This window comes from Cryptomeria japonica, chromosome 11, assembly GCF_030272615.1.
Source record: "Cryptomeria japonica chromosome 11, Sugi_1.0, whole genome shotgun sequence".
NCBI lineage: Eukaryota > Viridiplantae > Streptophyta > Pinopsida > Cupressales > Cupressaceae > Cryptomeria > Cryptomeria japonica.
Window position 1 is genome coordinate 461,474,568 of NC_081415.1, and position 14,966 is coordinate 461,489,533.

Consider the following 14,966-nt stretch of genomic DNA (forward strand, 5'->3'; position numbering starts at 1 on the left):
GTAATCGCTGATGTCCATTTACTCTTAGTCGCTCGTCTTTTAATACCAATACTCTCACTAATAGTATGTGATCTGCATATGATTTATATGTTCATCTTTTTCTTTATTACTGCCTTACCAATGATTATCGCTGCCTTTAAATAAACATCCTTGCTGACTATTAACCTTAATCGCATTCTTTAGTTACTGTTGTTGCCTTTGAAATGTAATCACATCCTTATGCAAGTAATGCAATTGCATTTGTTAGAATGTATATCGATCAATAAGCACCATTTCACTATTCATTAATGCCTGATTAGATTGTTGCTTATGATCGATCTTTGATACCTTGCTTAAGTCATTGTCTTGGATTACTTTATATCTGCATAGACTCCATACTGCTGTATCTGTCTTTGAAACGATTAGTGGCCTATGGCCGTTATGCTTCTTTCTTAAACGATAGGATTATTACAGAGAGTAGTAAACATTGACTGACTAGCCCTCCAAACATGTGACTCGTGAGCTCCCTTGACAAGTGTGTGAACAAGTGGCAAGTGTGTATGCATTGTCTAACTAAGTGAGGACACATGTCTCAACCACATGAGGTGAGACAAAAGTCTAAAAAAACCTAAGTGGAGAATTGAGCAATGTGAATAGGACTCTCTCTAGGTATGCTACAAGCTAACTAGCTTGATAAAGTCACTATTTACACCAACACTCTCCTAAGTGCAACTTAGGGAGTAATGTATGCATGATGATGAGTCCTGACTACTAGCCATGTTAGGTACCCATGTACAAAGTTCTCATAAAGTAAAGTAAAGGAGAAAACCTAGTGGGAACAAAACTCCTCTCCAAAAGAGAAATGATACAATAATAATTGTACAAGTGAAGAAGACAGATCATAGAAGTAAGGACTCATGATAACCCCCCAAGGACTACTTCTATGCACTATGTACAATGAATATTCTCCCCTTCAGAGAGAAAGAAGAGACTATGCACCCTCGCCCCCCCAATAAGATTATGCTCAAATGCTCCATGTGATGCCCTGTTAGAAAGAGCCTCTGTGAAGTGCCTCTAAATACCCATGCAATAGGTGATGTACAACATGAACAAAAGATGTGATGTCTTGCTGAATCTTGGGATGCTCTTTGTGAAGCGTCTCTAAACTCAATGCAAGAACTATAAACTAGAAGACTGGTGTCCTCAATGATATCTTCCAAATCTGCAATACTAGAAAACAAGTATGAATATCTTGTTGTAAGGAATCACTAATGCACTTTGTGAAGCATTTCTTGATTCATGTGTAGAAACAAGTGGTGAGATCGCAATCCATGTTACAGGACTACATTAATCATCTTCGTATGTAGTAGTGATGATGAGATCACAATGCATGTCATAGGACTACATTGTTCATCTTCATATGCAATATTGATGATGAGATCACAATGCATGTCATAGGACTATATTGTTCATCTCCATATAGTGTAGTGCTCAAGAAGGTGTGGAAGTTTTCATGACATGACTCAAGGAAGTGCAGAGAGGCACGGCTCAAGACCCCTTGATTCAAAAATAAGTGACACCCAGTTTTTGGCACTTTATACCTTGGTGCATTTTACACCCTCTTGATTCAATATTAGGTGAACCCCAGTTTTTGGCACTTTATAATTTAGTGCATTTTACAATGTATCAAAGTCCAATGCATCAAAAAAGGGAAAATATGAACTTTTGCAAAAAAACGGTACTCAATTTCGAACTACCAATCAAAAGTTATTGCATAATCAAGTTTCCATAAAATAGGCCTATTTTAAATACATCTGCACTAAAATCAGAAATAAATGCCTAAGATGGGATCAAATCTATCCTTCCAGCCACTCATTGGAATTGGTATGGAAATTTCACCAACAGGGATGAAAATTATGACAAAAAGAAAAATATCCCCCGTTTTACAAGCATTTATTGTCTACAACAACTTGCATTTAGTAGTGGTTTTAGGTGTTAATTGTGATTTTTAACAGCATACCTTTTTACAATGCTATATTTGCCATAATAGCTTTGGAATTGTAATCAATGCAATAATAAAGCCAATAAATGTAGAACAGATGTTTCATAAAGGGAGAAAATAGTTAGCTCGAGCCATTGAAGGAAAACAAGTCATATTTGACTTCTCCAATGATTGTTCATGCCACCATTGTTAGAGGAGAGTGCACTGGCATGATAGTTGGTCGATGTGGAGGTCATGAGAGTCGTATAGGAGTACACATGCAAATAAAATTCTTGCTTGTGGTTAATCATGTTAAGTGACCCTACAAAGGTGGTGGACCACATGCGAACGCTTTGATCGTGGTTCAGCTAGTAAAAAGTCGTTGGTTTATTGGCTTTTATGTTGGAAAATGCCAAAGAGATGAATGCCGCCAATATTATGGAAGAGGTCCAATATTTGGTGACTAGCAAAATTATAGACCTCCCCCAATGGATGGAAGAGGGACGATGCTAGGGAATTGACAAAATTTGTTACGAAAAAGGAATTGATGAGAAACCTTTATTTAGATGTGCACAACATATGACATATAATGCCTACTCAAACCTTTTGAAGCCCTTTGCACAATGATCACAATAAGATTTCTGCAAACCACAATTCTATTGGCAGTGAGAAGTAATTGGCAGATGATGAAATGGTGGTCACTTGGAGACAAAGGAATTGCCTATTTTACCAAGTCGCACCAAATGTTGGAGGGCTGATGTCTGGCACAATAGCAATAAATGGAACTAATACACAGATGAAGACAGCAATAGAGGTATGGATCTATCACCAGCTCCATAGATCTGAAACCCACTAAGCTCGCTATCAAACCTCTTTCAAGCCTTTTGACTGTACTAAAAGAGGAAATGCACAGTAGAGGCTCATGCTTTGCCCATATATATGCCCAAAACTAAAACAACTTCCCTTTGGCGACGTCTAGAGGGAAGCCTTGTGGAATTGGCTCTCTATGCACTAGATTGTTGGACAATGGACCTGCAATGAAGGGTGTGTCTACTCAAACGTCCATGCCAATGTCTAGCACAAGAATGATACCATAAACTCTCAACCAGATATTTTCACCCAAATTGCCTGCAACAAAGGAATCTAATGATCGCAACAAGCTGTAATGGCTTTTTACCAAAAAATGTCACATGGATCCTCCAAAAGGAATGACAATTTGACTCCATGACACTCTCATGATAGAGCTATGTGTGGAATCACTTAGATGCGAGGAGGAGCATGCAATCACTTCTCTGATACCATGTTGGGATTAGCCAGGACTCTGAGAGCACAATACAACCTTCTACAAGTGAGAAACCAAATTAGCTCAAATAGCAATATCTATTAATACCATGAGAGTGTATGTAATGTACATAGAGACCTTGCATATATAGGCAAGGATGATTACGTGAGAAGGTAAGAGACAATGATTGACTACCCCTCCAAACATGGGACACTCTTTTGCCTCCTCCACCTTCCTATATCCTCCCAAGGAAGGCTTTGTGATGAAGTAATCCTCCCCATTTACCCATACAATAAAAAGGGAATTCATTGCAAATAAAACTAATTTATAATTTGACCCTAGAAATACCAAAATCACTATAGCTCTAACGGAAGTAGCCTTTGGGAGAAAAACAAAATGCAAAAGAATCCTTTGGAACTAGAATATGGACGACCTCCCTAGTTCCCAGGTCTCCTTCATGCCTCCACCTATCCCACCAACTACTTGCTTACCCATTCTTATCTCTCCAATCTCCTCAACTCTCCCCCAATTCAAGAATTGTGAAGGATTCAATCAGCTACTGCCAATGCATTCGACAAATTTGAGCTAAGCCCAATAGAAAGAACAAAAAATTGGAAAAGACTGTAGTTTGTCTACCATCCACAAGGATAAGGACACAATTTGACCCTCTACAACAAGAAATCCATTTCAACCACATGGCACCTATAGTCAACAAGAAAGAAAATCAGATGCAACAATCAAACTACACAAAAGCGATGAACATTACTTTGAAATATGCCCAACTAGAAGACAAGGATGGTCTCTACCAACAGAGTACCAAATCAGTGACTCCAATATATGTCTATGGAAAGAAAGCTCAAGAAGAGAGGCTCATTTGGAGCTCTTTAGGAAAAAGCTGAAAGCAATCAATCTCAAAGCCAAAGGTCTAGAGAATCTATTGTAAGTCAATTTGTGTCTAGCCAAGTGCCTAACACTCTAGTGAATGTTAAAAAGAAAAAAAGCAAGGAGCTTCAAGCAAAGCTAAAAGAGGCTAAGAAGAAGATAAGGGAACTCAAGCAATAAGTGGCAACTCTCATAGCTAAAGAAGAAACGACAAGACAAGAGGCACTCACATTGAAGTCAAACACAAATGAGCTCATGTAGCAAATATTACAAGAAAGAAGTGAAAGAGTGGAACATAAGAAATAAATAGTTGCAACAATGATAGAGAGGGAAACATTGAAGCATGAAGCCTTCAACCTAAAGTTCAAAGTTGGCATTCTCACCCAAGAGACTACTACCTTGCAAACAAACAACAAAGAATACAAAAGACAAGTCACCATGCTTCAAACATAGATTGAGCAACTTAAGTCCAAAGAGAGCTCGCTAAGTAGTGAATAACCAAGCTGAATCTAAAAGCCATTTTTAGGATTAGCAGATTGAATTTATACAAAAACAAGGTAGATGCTCAAAATTTAGTGATCAAGGACCTAAAACAAAAGGCAAACAACCAAGGAAAACTCAAGGCCCACAAGTACCTTAGAGGCACAAGTCAAAGAACTTGACCAGCCAACAAGATCCATTGACCTAACAAAGATTCTTTGCATATCATATTGGGATGTTATTGCTCAACAAACATGCAACATGGAGCATGCACTGCAATTCATCAAATCTATGCACATCTTGAGCTGCAAAGTCCAACCAAGGTAGATAGCGCACTCAATGCCCCATCTCCATTAGTATCCAATCCAAGGATGTTTGTACAAAAGCTTTCTGATATGTCAGACAATTAATTGATAGTCCTAGGGATATCAAATTGAGAAGAGGTAGCTTAGAGGGTCAACGACATCTTAAACAAAGAAGAGTCAACTCGAAAATGCAAAAACCACTTAGCAATCTTAAAGAAAACTTTCACAAACTTAAGGGTACATATAGACCAATTAGTTCAACGAGGCTTGCCCTCACCCATAGATGAAAATCAAAGGATGTTTCCTAGAGATAGGTTCCTACAACTAGTAGAGGAAAAAAAGAGCAACAAGGCAATATTCCTAAGTTGGCCCCACATACTACAGCTCAAGATGTTCAAAAGGTGATTAAAACCCTAGTCAAATAAAGGTAATAGGTGTACGATACAATTAATAAAGTACAAGGCCTAAAGTACAAGGCCTCTTGCATCCAGACAACATTGAACTAAACCAATGCTTCAACGTCTTCATGAAGGTAGAGACAATTACGAAAAATGGAAGAGGCTCCAAGCAGCCTTAGAGACTCTATAGTCCTTCTAGCTAGAAAGTGGCCTCTATCCCAAAATTTTGAAATTTTGATATTAGGGCGTTGTGTCTAATGGACATCAACTATTCAGTTTCATTCTTCCTATAAAGAAAAGTGCCCTCAAGAGTGGCTAGAATTATAGTGATTTTTCAATACACGTTCTTTTTTAGTGTTACCTCCACGCTATGGAAGCCAAATCAATTGAAGGCAATTTTCAAGCCCTTTAGGCTTGTGAGATGGAGTAACATTGATCTTTGCAATCCAAGAATGCACAAAAGTTTTGAGGCCAGCAAGACTGGAGGAATCATCAAAGCAACTAGCTTCCATCAATCTCACCACCCACATAGACCAAATGATCCACACAGGTTGACTGGTCTAATGATAGGAGTTTGTAGGTAGAAGCTCTAGCATTGGCCAAACGACCTTGGCACAACTAATAGATTTCACTTTCTCACTCGCGTAAGTGTTGACATCAACATAGCACAAAGTCTCCAAATCCTTTTAATCATAGTGTGCAGAGACATTAGCAGTGACCCTCAATCTATCTCATCAAATTGTGGATTGACGACACATAGAGCCCTAACCAAAAAGAAGCATAGCAAAGAGAAAAGAACTCTTAGTGGTCACCGGTCCTGCCACTCAACAAATCTACTGCAGATTGACAAGCAATAGAGAGAGGAAGAAGCAATTATCATTAATCTTTTGCCAACCAATGGCTCTTCTCCTCTATTAATATCGAGATAACCTTCATAAGGATCAAATCTTTGTAATCTCATGCTCGAGAAGCCTTGTGCATGAAACTCTTTCACAAGTCCTTCTTTAAGCCAAGATTGGCCTTTGTTCATGTGCCCAAATTTCTGGTTTATGAAATGTAACCATGTAAAAGCATGACATATTCAATACACAAGTGGTTGTGATTTCATCTATATTATTTCTATGTTTGTTTATGAATGAATAGTTTTACTTTACATATTCATGTTCATGCTACACTTAGGGTGTGCAAAAGCTCTCTGAAAAATTAGTAGGAAATCTATTATGGCACATCTCCTTTAAATTTATTACCAATAATTCCTATCCCTTTTCTTTGTTATGTTAGAATAGCTAGAATGGATAAGGTACCAAACTTCTAACATTGGAGATTACCTTACTCACATCTTAAAGTCCCACACCTATAAGACTTTCCATGCCATGCTCTCTTCATGGCACATATATTGTGCACATTTGATACACCAATTGATGTGGTTGCGACATCTAAGTATCAAAATACAATGCAATCCGCAGCATAGCACATACCTACAACATAGTCATTCATTTTTGGATCTACATGTTAAGGGTTGTTTAAAAGGTTACAAGGTTCTATTGAAAAGGTTATAGCAATAATGTCAAGCAACAGTTTAACTATCAAACCAATCAAAATACTAATAAAAATTCATTACAAATTCAACCTGCAATAACATATATTTATAGGAGGATATTTTAAAATGGAAGAGCATGGTTGTACAATTCATCATGTTACAAGATGTAATCTTGAAAAAACCCTGAGCCAAGAATGTGCCAAAAAAGAGGTAGAAGAAAATTCATGGTCTGAAACAAACTTAATATTTGATCTCATGAGCCCAAGGTAGAAGAAAATTCATGGTCTGAAACAAACTTAATCTATCATATGAACTACTTTGTTAGTGGCCCATCAACAGAAGATGTGTGCTTATGTAAATACCATATGCCATAAAGTCAAAGCCTAAAGGTTATAATTTTGTAACTATATTTTGTATGAGATTTTTTAAGGAATTTAGCTTTTTTCTAATTTGCCACGTTCAAGGGAAAATTTGATCTATTGAATTTTGCTAAGTTGTGATTTTTTGAGCTATGGTTTGGACTATCATCTCCATTTGCCTAGAAATTTTCTTAAAAATGATTGTTGCATTCTTTCTTAAGTATTGTATTGCAAATGTAATATCCCCTACTGGGAGGCTGCCAATTCCCAATGATTAACATACATCACTATGCATCATTATGTCTTAAATCAGAATATAAAAAATAAGGAACAATTAGGATTCATAATACATTTGACAATTACTATACTTAAGCCCCAATCCTTACATCTTTCTTAATCATCAACCCTAACAGAGGATAAGAAATTACTTATCATAGGGCACTTGGAAACCAGTCTACAAGTAGGCTCCCTCAAGGTTTCAGAATTCCATCCATATCCCATCTTGGGCTATCTTGTGAGGTACTACTCCGCCTCTCCCTAACAAATCCAACCTATCCTCTTGAGGGGCAATAGTGAATGATTAAGGAATGGGCTATGAGTACACTAACTTCTAATGTATTATGAATAAATATGTAAACAATTAAAATTAAGCAATTTGTTATATAAATCTCTAATTAGCGAATATAGATCTTATTATTACTGGTATATGTGTAAATAAGAATAAATGTAACAACTATACTATGGGCCATATATCTACCATTATTCCTATTAATATTCAGACATAGTATTTATGTAATCAGCATGTAGTTCTTGGGATAGATACAGCATACCAATCTGCTGTTACCACAATAATTGCAAGTAATATAATAATGATCTCCAGTATATTATTATATTCTGTTCCTTCCATCGTTTCCCTTAGACTACTGTTCAGTATTAAATACCCTCTCCTCCCTCCTTCACTTGGTTGTGGAGGGTCATGTCTTTTCCTGTGGCCACATCTCCTCCAATTAGTGGTGTCCCTTGCAGCTGACTATTGCCTCATTCTTAATTTATCATTCTTTTTAGTAAAATAAATAATGATCGCTGCCCTGTAATGCAGCCTCTCTCCTTTCACCATTTTTCCTCCTTAACATTGCAATTAGTATATTTTATGTACCTTTACCTAGGAAAATGATAGTGGGTTGGCTTAGCCTAGGATTTATAATTCATTTTATTGTTTACTTTGTAATACAACAAGGAGTTGACCAATAAATAATGATCATGGTTAACTAATATTGACCAGCATTGGACAAGGAGTAGAATGAAGTTTGAATTTTGCAAATATTTTTAGATGTGGTAGAGATATCATGGTGGGGACATGACAGCAAATCCCAGAGCAATTTTGTGGATGAGTTTTACAATTGCCATCTATGCATTATATCTTGTGTTAAACGAGGACGTGTCCCTTGTCCCCAACCCACCCATCCCTTTCCCAGGGACGGAGGAACACAAAGGAGATGTCCCCCTACCATTTCCTATTCGCAGAAATCTAACTGGGGCAGCCGGAAACATTTCTTGGTCATTGGGGACATCTCATCGTCCCCAAGACGAAGAGGTGATGTTTGAAACATCCCTTGCCGTCCCAGAAACAGTAGAGTCATCCCCTGTAGCTGGGACAATTTCCAGGCCCACCAAACAAAAAAATACCTTTTTTTTAAAAAAACTTTACATTGCTTGTGACAAAAGCATTACAATTCACAATAAGAAAAGGCCATCTATTGATTTGCATGCCTCTTTCAATGTATCGCTTGGAGAAAGTGCTCAGAGTGCTGATAGAGGGAAGAAACAAGCAAGTGAGAAAACTTCAATGATGGGGTTAATGGATGTGCAAAAACGTGAGCAAGCTGATGATGCAGTGACCAAATTCTTTTATGCACATGCTCTTACATTTCATTTGGCAAGGTCACGTTATTTCAAAACTATGGCGAGAGATATATTGACAGTTGGACCCTATTATGCCCCCCTAGAGAACATAGATTGTGTACCTCCCTCCTTGACAAACGATATTCAAAAGCTACCTTGATGATGGAGGAGATGAGGCAAACATGGATTAGGACTGGTTGTTCCATTGTCATGGATGGGTGGACTCATATTCAGGTTGTGACAGATTCACCTCGTGTTTGTAAGCTAGATGGTTTGATGATTGAGAGTGCTTACAAACATGTTTTCTGGACTCCATGTTGTGTACATGTTTTGAATAATGCTTTGAAAGACATTGGCAAAATAGATTGGGTGAAGACAACATTGGTAGAGGCTAGAGACATAAAAATGTTTGTATGTAACCATCACACTTCACTTGCACTATTTTGATCTTATTCAAAGAAAGAATTCCTCAAACCAATTGAGACTAGATATGCTAGCTAGAGAGGATGTTGGAGGTGCAGAATGCTCTGCAATCCATGGTTGTTTGCCAAGATTGGAAAAAGGTAATCTCAATCAAAGACAGATCAAGGGAAGGCAATGAGAGATAAGAGTACTTGATGAGTCTTGGTGTGCCAATATCAAGTAAGAAATCTGAAAAAATAATTTATAATTTTTTGTTTAAAGTTGTTACACTTTGTATTTTAAAAGTTTTATTTTGCTACAATATGATGTTCTGGCATCATTGTAGCGAGCCGTGTGGGAGTTGGAGTAATGATGACAAGTTAATCACTAGGGAAAGAAAAACTACGAATTTCAATTGCTATTGCATGTTGTGCTGCTGGCACACGCAAGGGATTAAGGGAAGATACAGATGCATTTATGATTCTGACAACCTACACAAAACATGCCTCCACATTTACTGCGACACTTCTGGAACGACATTCACAAATTTCTCTAGTGTTTCCTATTTTTTCCGCAAAACTTTCTTACTACTCACAGAATGAGGGGAGACTGTGTGCATAGTAAGCCCAATAACTGAAATTGTATGGAACATTTATAGGGAAGGAGGAGTTGACAGGTACCTTGAACCGATGCAAGGGTTTGATGAAGAACGGTCGATACAACTTGCTACCTCCTAGGTCAATAGGTGAGTCACTATGGGAGGAATTTCATTTGAGGTCAATGAGGAAGTGATTGCGCAAGCGACTGGCCTCTCCATGGAAGGCAGGAAGTAGAAGAGAACTAGTCATGTGGCGAATAGTGAAAGTCTTAACCGGTTCTTTCGTGGGAATGAAGCCCCTATGAAGCTACAAGGTGGATATGCAAGAGAGGAACTGCCCAACCACTAGAAAACGGTATGCTTGATGATAATGAAATACTTTACTCTGGAAGGTCATTATAAAGTTTACTGCTTTTACCATATGCTGCGTCTAAATCATTTTAAGAACCATGACACCATCTCTTTCCCCTTCTATCTGTTTCACTCCTTGGAACACTCTATCAAAGAGGCCAGAGACCCTAAAAACCAGGATAAAAAGCCTGTTCTGATCAAAAAAGAAGATAAAAACCCTGTACCCTTGCACAGGACTTGATTTATAGACTATATTCATTCCATTTGGCCCTATGTCCGCCTAGGAATATTGTGGTTATGGAAGCCCTTGCCTCGAGTGCTTCCCCCTTGTTAATTGGTGCACCTAGTGCTTGGACCAAACACTGCATTTGCCAACCTGAGGCTGCTTTCATTGATTCCCCTAGAACCACCTCCACCTCAGTGGTAATTACAGAAATTGATGTGCCCAAAACCCAAAAGCCCTCAATAAGCAAGAAGAAAGGAAAGAACATGAGCCGCAAGCAAATTACTACTTTAGAAGAGTCAAGTAAACTCAAACTAATTATTTCTTCACAAAATTCCCTCATTCCCTAGGCATATACCCCTGGCAAAGGAGAAGTTTAGAATTAAAACCATAGCTGCCTGCCCAAGACAAAGTCACTACAGCAACATGTTCAAAGATCATGCTAGGGAAAATTCAATAAACTTTAGATGTAGACAGGAAATCACAAGCAAATGTGACAATGACAAAAAGATAATGCAATTTTTGGAAGAAAAGTCATTATGGCCTGAGCGGAAAACCAAAACAAATAGTAAAAAATAAGTTTCTCTACAAGAGAACACAGCATCAGAGATTCGGAAAACAATTAATAGAGAATAAGTTCTGTACACAATGAATTAGACAGTAGTTGGACACCTAATCTCAATTAGAACTCCTTGTAACCTTTACCTGTAACATGGGCGGCCTCAAGGGTGTCCTTTCTTCAACCACTTGCTGAGGAGTATCAACAGTAATTAAGGCTAGCTCACCATGCTCAGCTACTGACTTGGCCTGATTTGCCTTTGCTTTCATTTCTTCCTTCTTCTTCTTTGTTGCCAAATCGATGGGGCTTACACCAGCATCCACAAAGACACATCTGGAAAGCATCACAGAATACACTAAAATAAGATACTTGAAAACCATATCACCCATAGTCATACAACAAATAGAAAACCAACTAACCATTACCAGTTATTGCCACTCAATGTCCATATAAATTTTTATCCTAATGTAGGATGGTAACTGTATATCATCCAAACTTCAATATGGTTCCATGATTCCTCCAGGTAGATTCTATTCTTCCTTACAAAAAGGTATATGCTAAGTATTGAAAGATTCTATGGGCATTTTATGTCAACTTTTTAACTTTTCTATAGTAACAACTTTTATACAGAAAATTCCATATGGTGGAACAATGTTACAGAAAAAGAATTGTTGAGCACAAAATATGTAAAAAATAGAATAGATAAGAAAAGAAAATAATAAATTACACATCTACAATTTATATTAGATTATAGATATATATTTACACTAAAATTAAAATCTTTCAAAGTTACAACATACACTTAACATTGACATTAAGCATAAAGAAAAGGAAAGAAAAAAACAAAATTTAGAGGTAACTCAACACCACTGGCATTAAAAAAAACCACAGAGTTCATTTAAGCCTGGCAAAATTCTAGCCTGGGTCATCTGCATAACAACACCCCATCTCATCCCCTAGACCACAAGAACAAAGTTTAAAAGCTATATTTGTATTTATTTAAAAAGCAAAACCTTCCCAAGATGGGGTTTTGATGTCTATGCAGTTCCTGATGGTAAGATGATCTAGTCATATAATACTCATAAGGGATACTTAATGACTAATTTGGAAATGAGCATACTACAATACAACAATCATTAACCATTTTAAGGGCTTGAAATTGCAATGATTCTGCTAAAGCAAACCTTTTCCTCATCCGCTATATCTATTCAAAATGCATAACATTTAACAGCTTATCCTACCCTATCATCTGTGTGTTTAGAATGTTGTTCATAACTTCATAATACATCTATTAAAGGTAAACCATCCTCTGAATATACTATAGTAAACCATGATCCTAGAAAAAAATTTATAAAAATTAAAAAGATTTACTTGCATTACTAACATAGACCAGGCAATCTTTTACCCTGATCACTGATAATGCCAGTGTATCTGTCATGCTGGAAGCATTTAACAAAATTTCCATAAATACAACTTTTTAATATTCAATTTACTTTAATATGAGACTGTGATCCTCTTAAATTTTTGTTATTAACTTGTTATCTTTTGCTGAGAAAAAATAAATCTAATTGTATGTGAATCAATCAGAATTAAAGAGTGCCACATTACTCAATCGTGGTAGGTGTTGCTACAAACAGTTGTCGACGATGCCAGACACCTCCTGTCGCAGAAGGAATAGCTACATCTCCGAGAAATCGAAATTGAGGTCGTAATGAAGCAATTACAATATAGTGCTGATATGCAAAAGCACAGTACTCTACTGTCTGGTCCCATGCTGTCCACTCAGGCTGAGGAAGGAGTCCACTTACTGGTTGAAATGTCTCCCAACTGCCAAAAACAAATCTATATTTAGTTATCTGGAAGTAATACGTGCTCAAAAACTAACTGAAATAGAATGATAAAACATACACAACCTAATACTATGCAGGATGCATTTAATTTACTTGGAAGGAAAAAGCACTGAATATAATCAGAATATTTCAGGATATGTCCCACGATTTTTATCAGCAAATATCTCAACATGTTTTTCAATAATTAGACATCTAGCATAGACAAACATTCAAACATCAATGACTTGTTCACAATATAACAAGAGCTTTAAACTGTCAAATATAGCTAAGGATCCAATGTCAGCGGAATGCAGTAAATGAAATTCCAGAACCAGCAAAGTTATGGAAAGATGTTAAAGCAAAACAAGAATTACTTGATCAAAGCAACACAGGTTAAAATTTCACAGTAAAAGATGTTTTTTGAGAACCTGTAAAGTTGAAAATTGGCTGGTGCTTCACCAATTGGAGATTTCCCTAATGCGAAAGCTCCATCATCAAAGGATGAAAGTCCTGTTGGAACAAGGCCTGATAAAGCAGCTGATTGCACAGTTGAAATTGCAGTCGCAGCCCCTGGGCTTATCCGTCTTGGTGTCCTATATGCAACCCCAAGCAATGCACCGCTATGCAAGCCAATCACCTGAGACAAAAAATAATTGGAGCCATTTTATAAGCAGAAAACACATTTATTTAAGTACAAATGAATTGGCGGTTTACATTTTTACCAAAGACGGATTACAGTCCAATCCTCCTATCACAGTGTATATTTTTCATCCATGATTTGAAAAAACAAAAAAGCAGCCACAAAATAATTTTCAATGCGACATAAAAACCAGTGTTCTATGAGGACATAACCCCAGGGATCTAGGTGATGTCGCAGGACTTGAAGGTGATGTCCCCTTTTGTCTGGACTTAACATCCTGCTCCATTTTGGGCTTAAAAATATACTTAAATTTAAAACACTTAAAAGCTAAAAGAAGGAGATTGTCATAAAAAATCCAGAACACAATATTTAATTTTAACAATTTTAGCTGCTTTCAGTTTGTTTAACTTATTTTAATAGTCATCCCCGTGATCACCAAAATTTGGGAAGCATTTTGCTGTCTCTGAAACCCCGTCTCCACATCCCTGCATCCTCCCATCCAGGAAACTCAGAGAAATCATGCATAAAAAAGGCCTACAATGCAATCCTTCCAAACCAAAGTAAGGATATCTTAAGCGAGAACAAACATCTCACTAGATATCTTAAGGTTGCTCTTCTGCAATCTACATATCGTATCTTCTGTGCGAATAATATATTTATTAAACATGAGTAAAAGAAATAATTGATGTTGCAAAGGAGATTTAATAAAGATGACAGAAGGAGAAGTGATCTTCTCCTAGTTGGAAAAATTTTATATACATGATATTCTGCATACAGTAACAATAGAAATCTTTTGGATATAAGTGGAGAACTAGTGAATTCTGCCATGACAAACATGTATCATGTAATGTTGCTATATATTCATTTACAATGAAGTTTCAAATGAACTTCTTGATAATAATACTTAAGTAGGTAGCATAAGTAAGCTTTCATGAGTTACTATGCGATACATATTCTTCTTATTAATATTTTTTAATTTTTTATTTTTTTCCTCATTAGAGAGTCAAGATGTACTTGTGAAGGTATTGATGATACTTCCACAAATACTTTTACACACTTAACTTGTCTGCCTGTGCATGTTTTCTTGGTTTTGACACTTGTAACCATGCATGCTTATAAAATCCTCTGCTTGTACTTGTTCAATCTGAGTGTCCAGTCATTTGCATGTTATTCACTCTGCATATTCATTTCTACATGAACAGATAATCCTAGCATGGTATTGAAGTCATTTATTTGGAATTCAGTTATCTTGATAC

The 14,966-nt window shown here is 36.9% G+C and overlaps 1 protein-coding gene across 1 annotated transcript in view; it reads right to left on the minus strand.

The window, feature by feature from the left end:
* LOC131068261 (uncharacterized) overlaps positions 1-14,966 on the minus strand; it is a 197,981-nt gene that overhangs the window by 57,199 nt on the left and 125,816 nt on the right. The window contains exons 13-15 of the mRNA XM_058003441.2: positions 13,499-13,707; positions 12,850-13,068; positions 11,388-11,574 (exon numbers count right to left, since the gene is read on the minus strand). Of these exons, the coding sequence (XP_057859424.1) occupies positions 11,388-11,574; positions 12,850-13,068; positions 13,499-13,707 (615 nt within the window). The remainder of the gene's footprint in view (positions 1-11,387; positions 11,575-12,849; positions 13,069-13,498; positions 13,708-14,966) is intronic.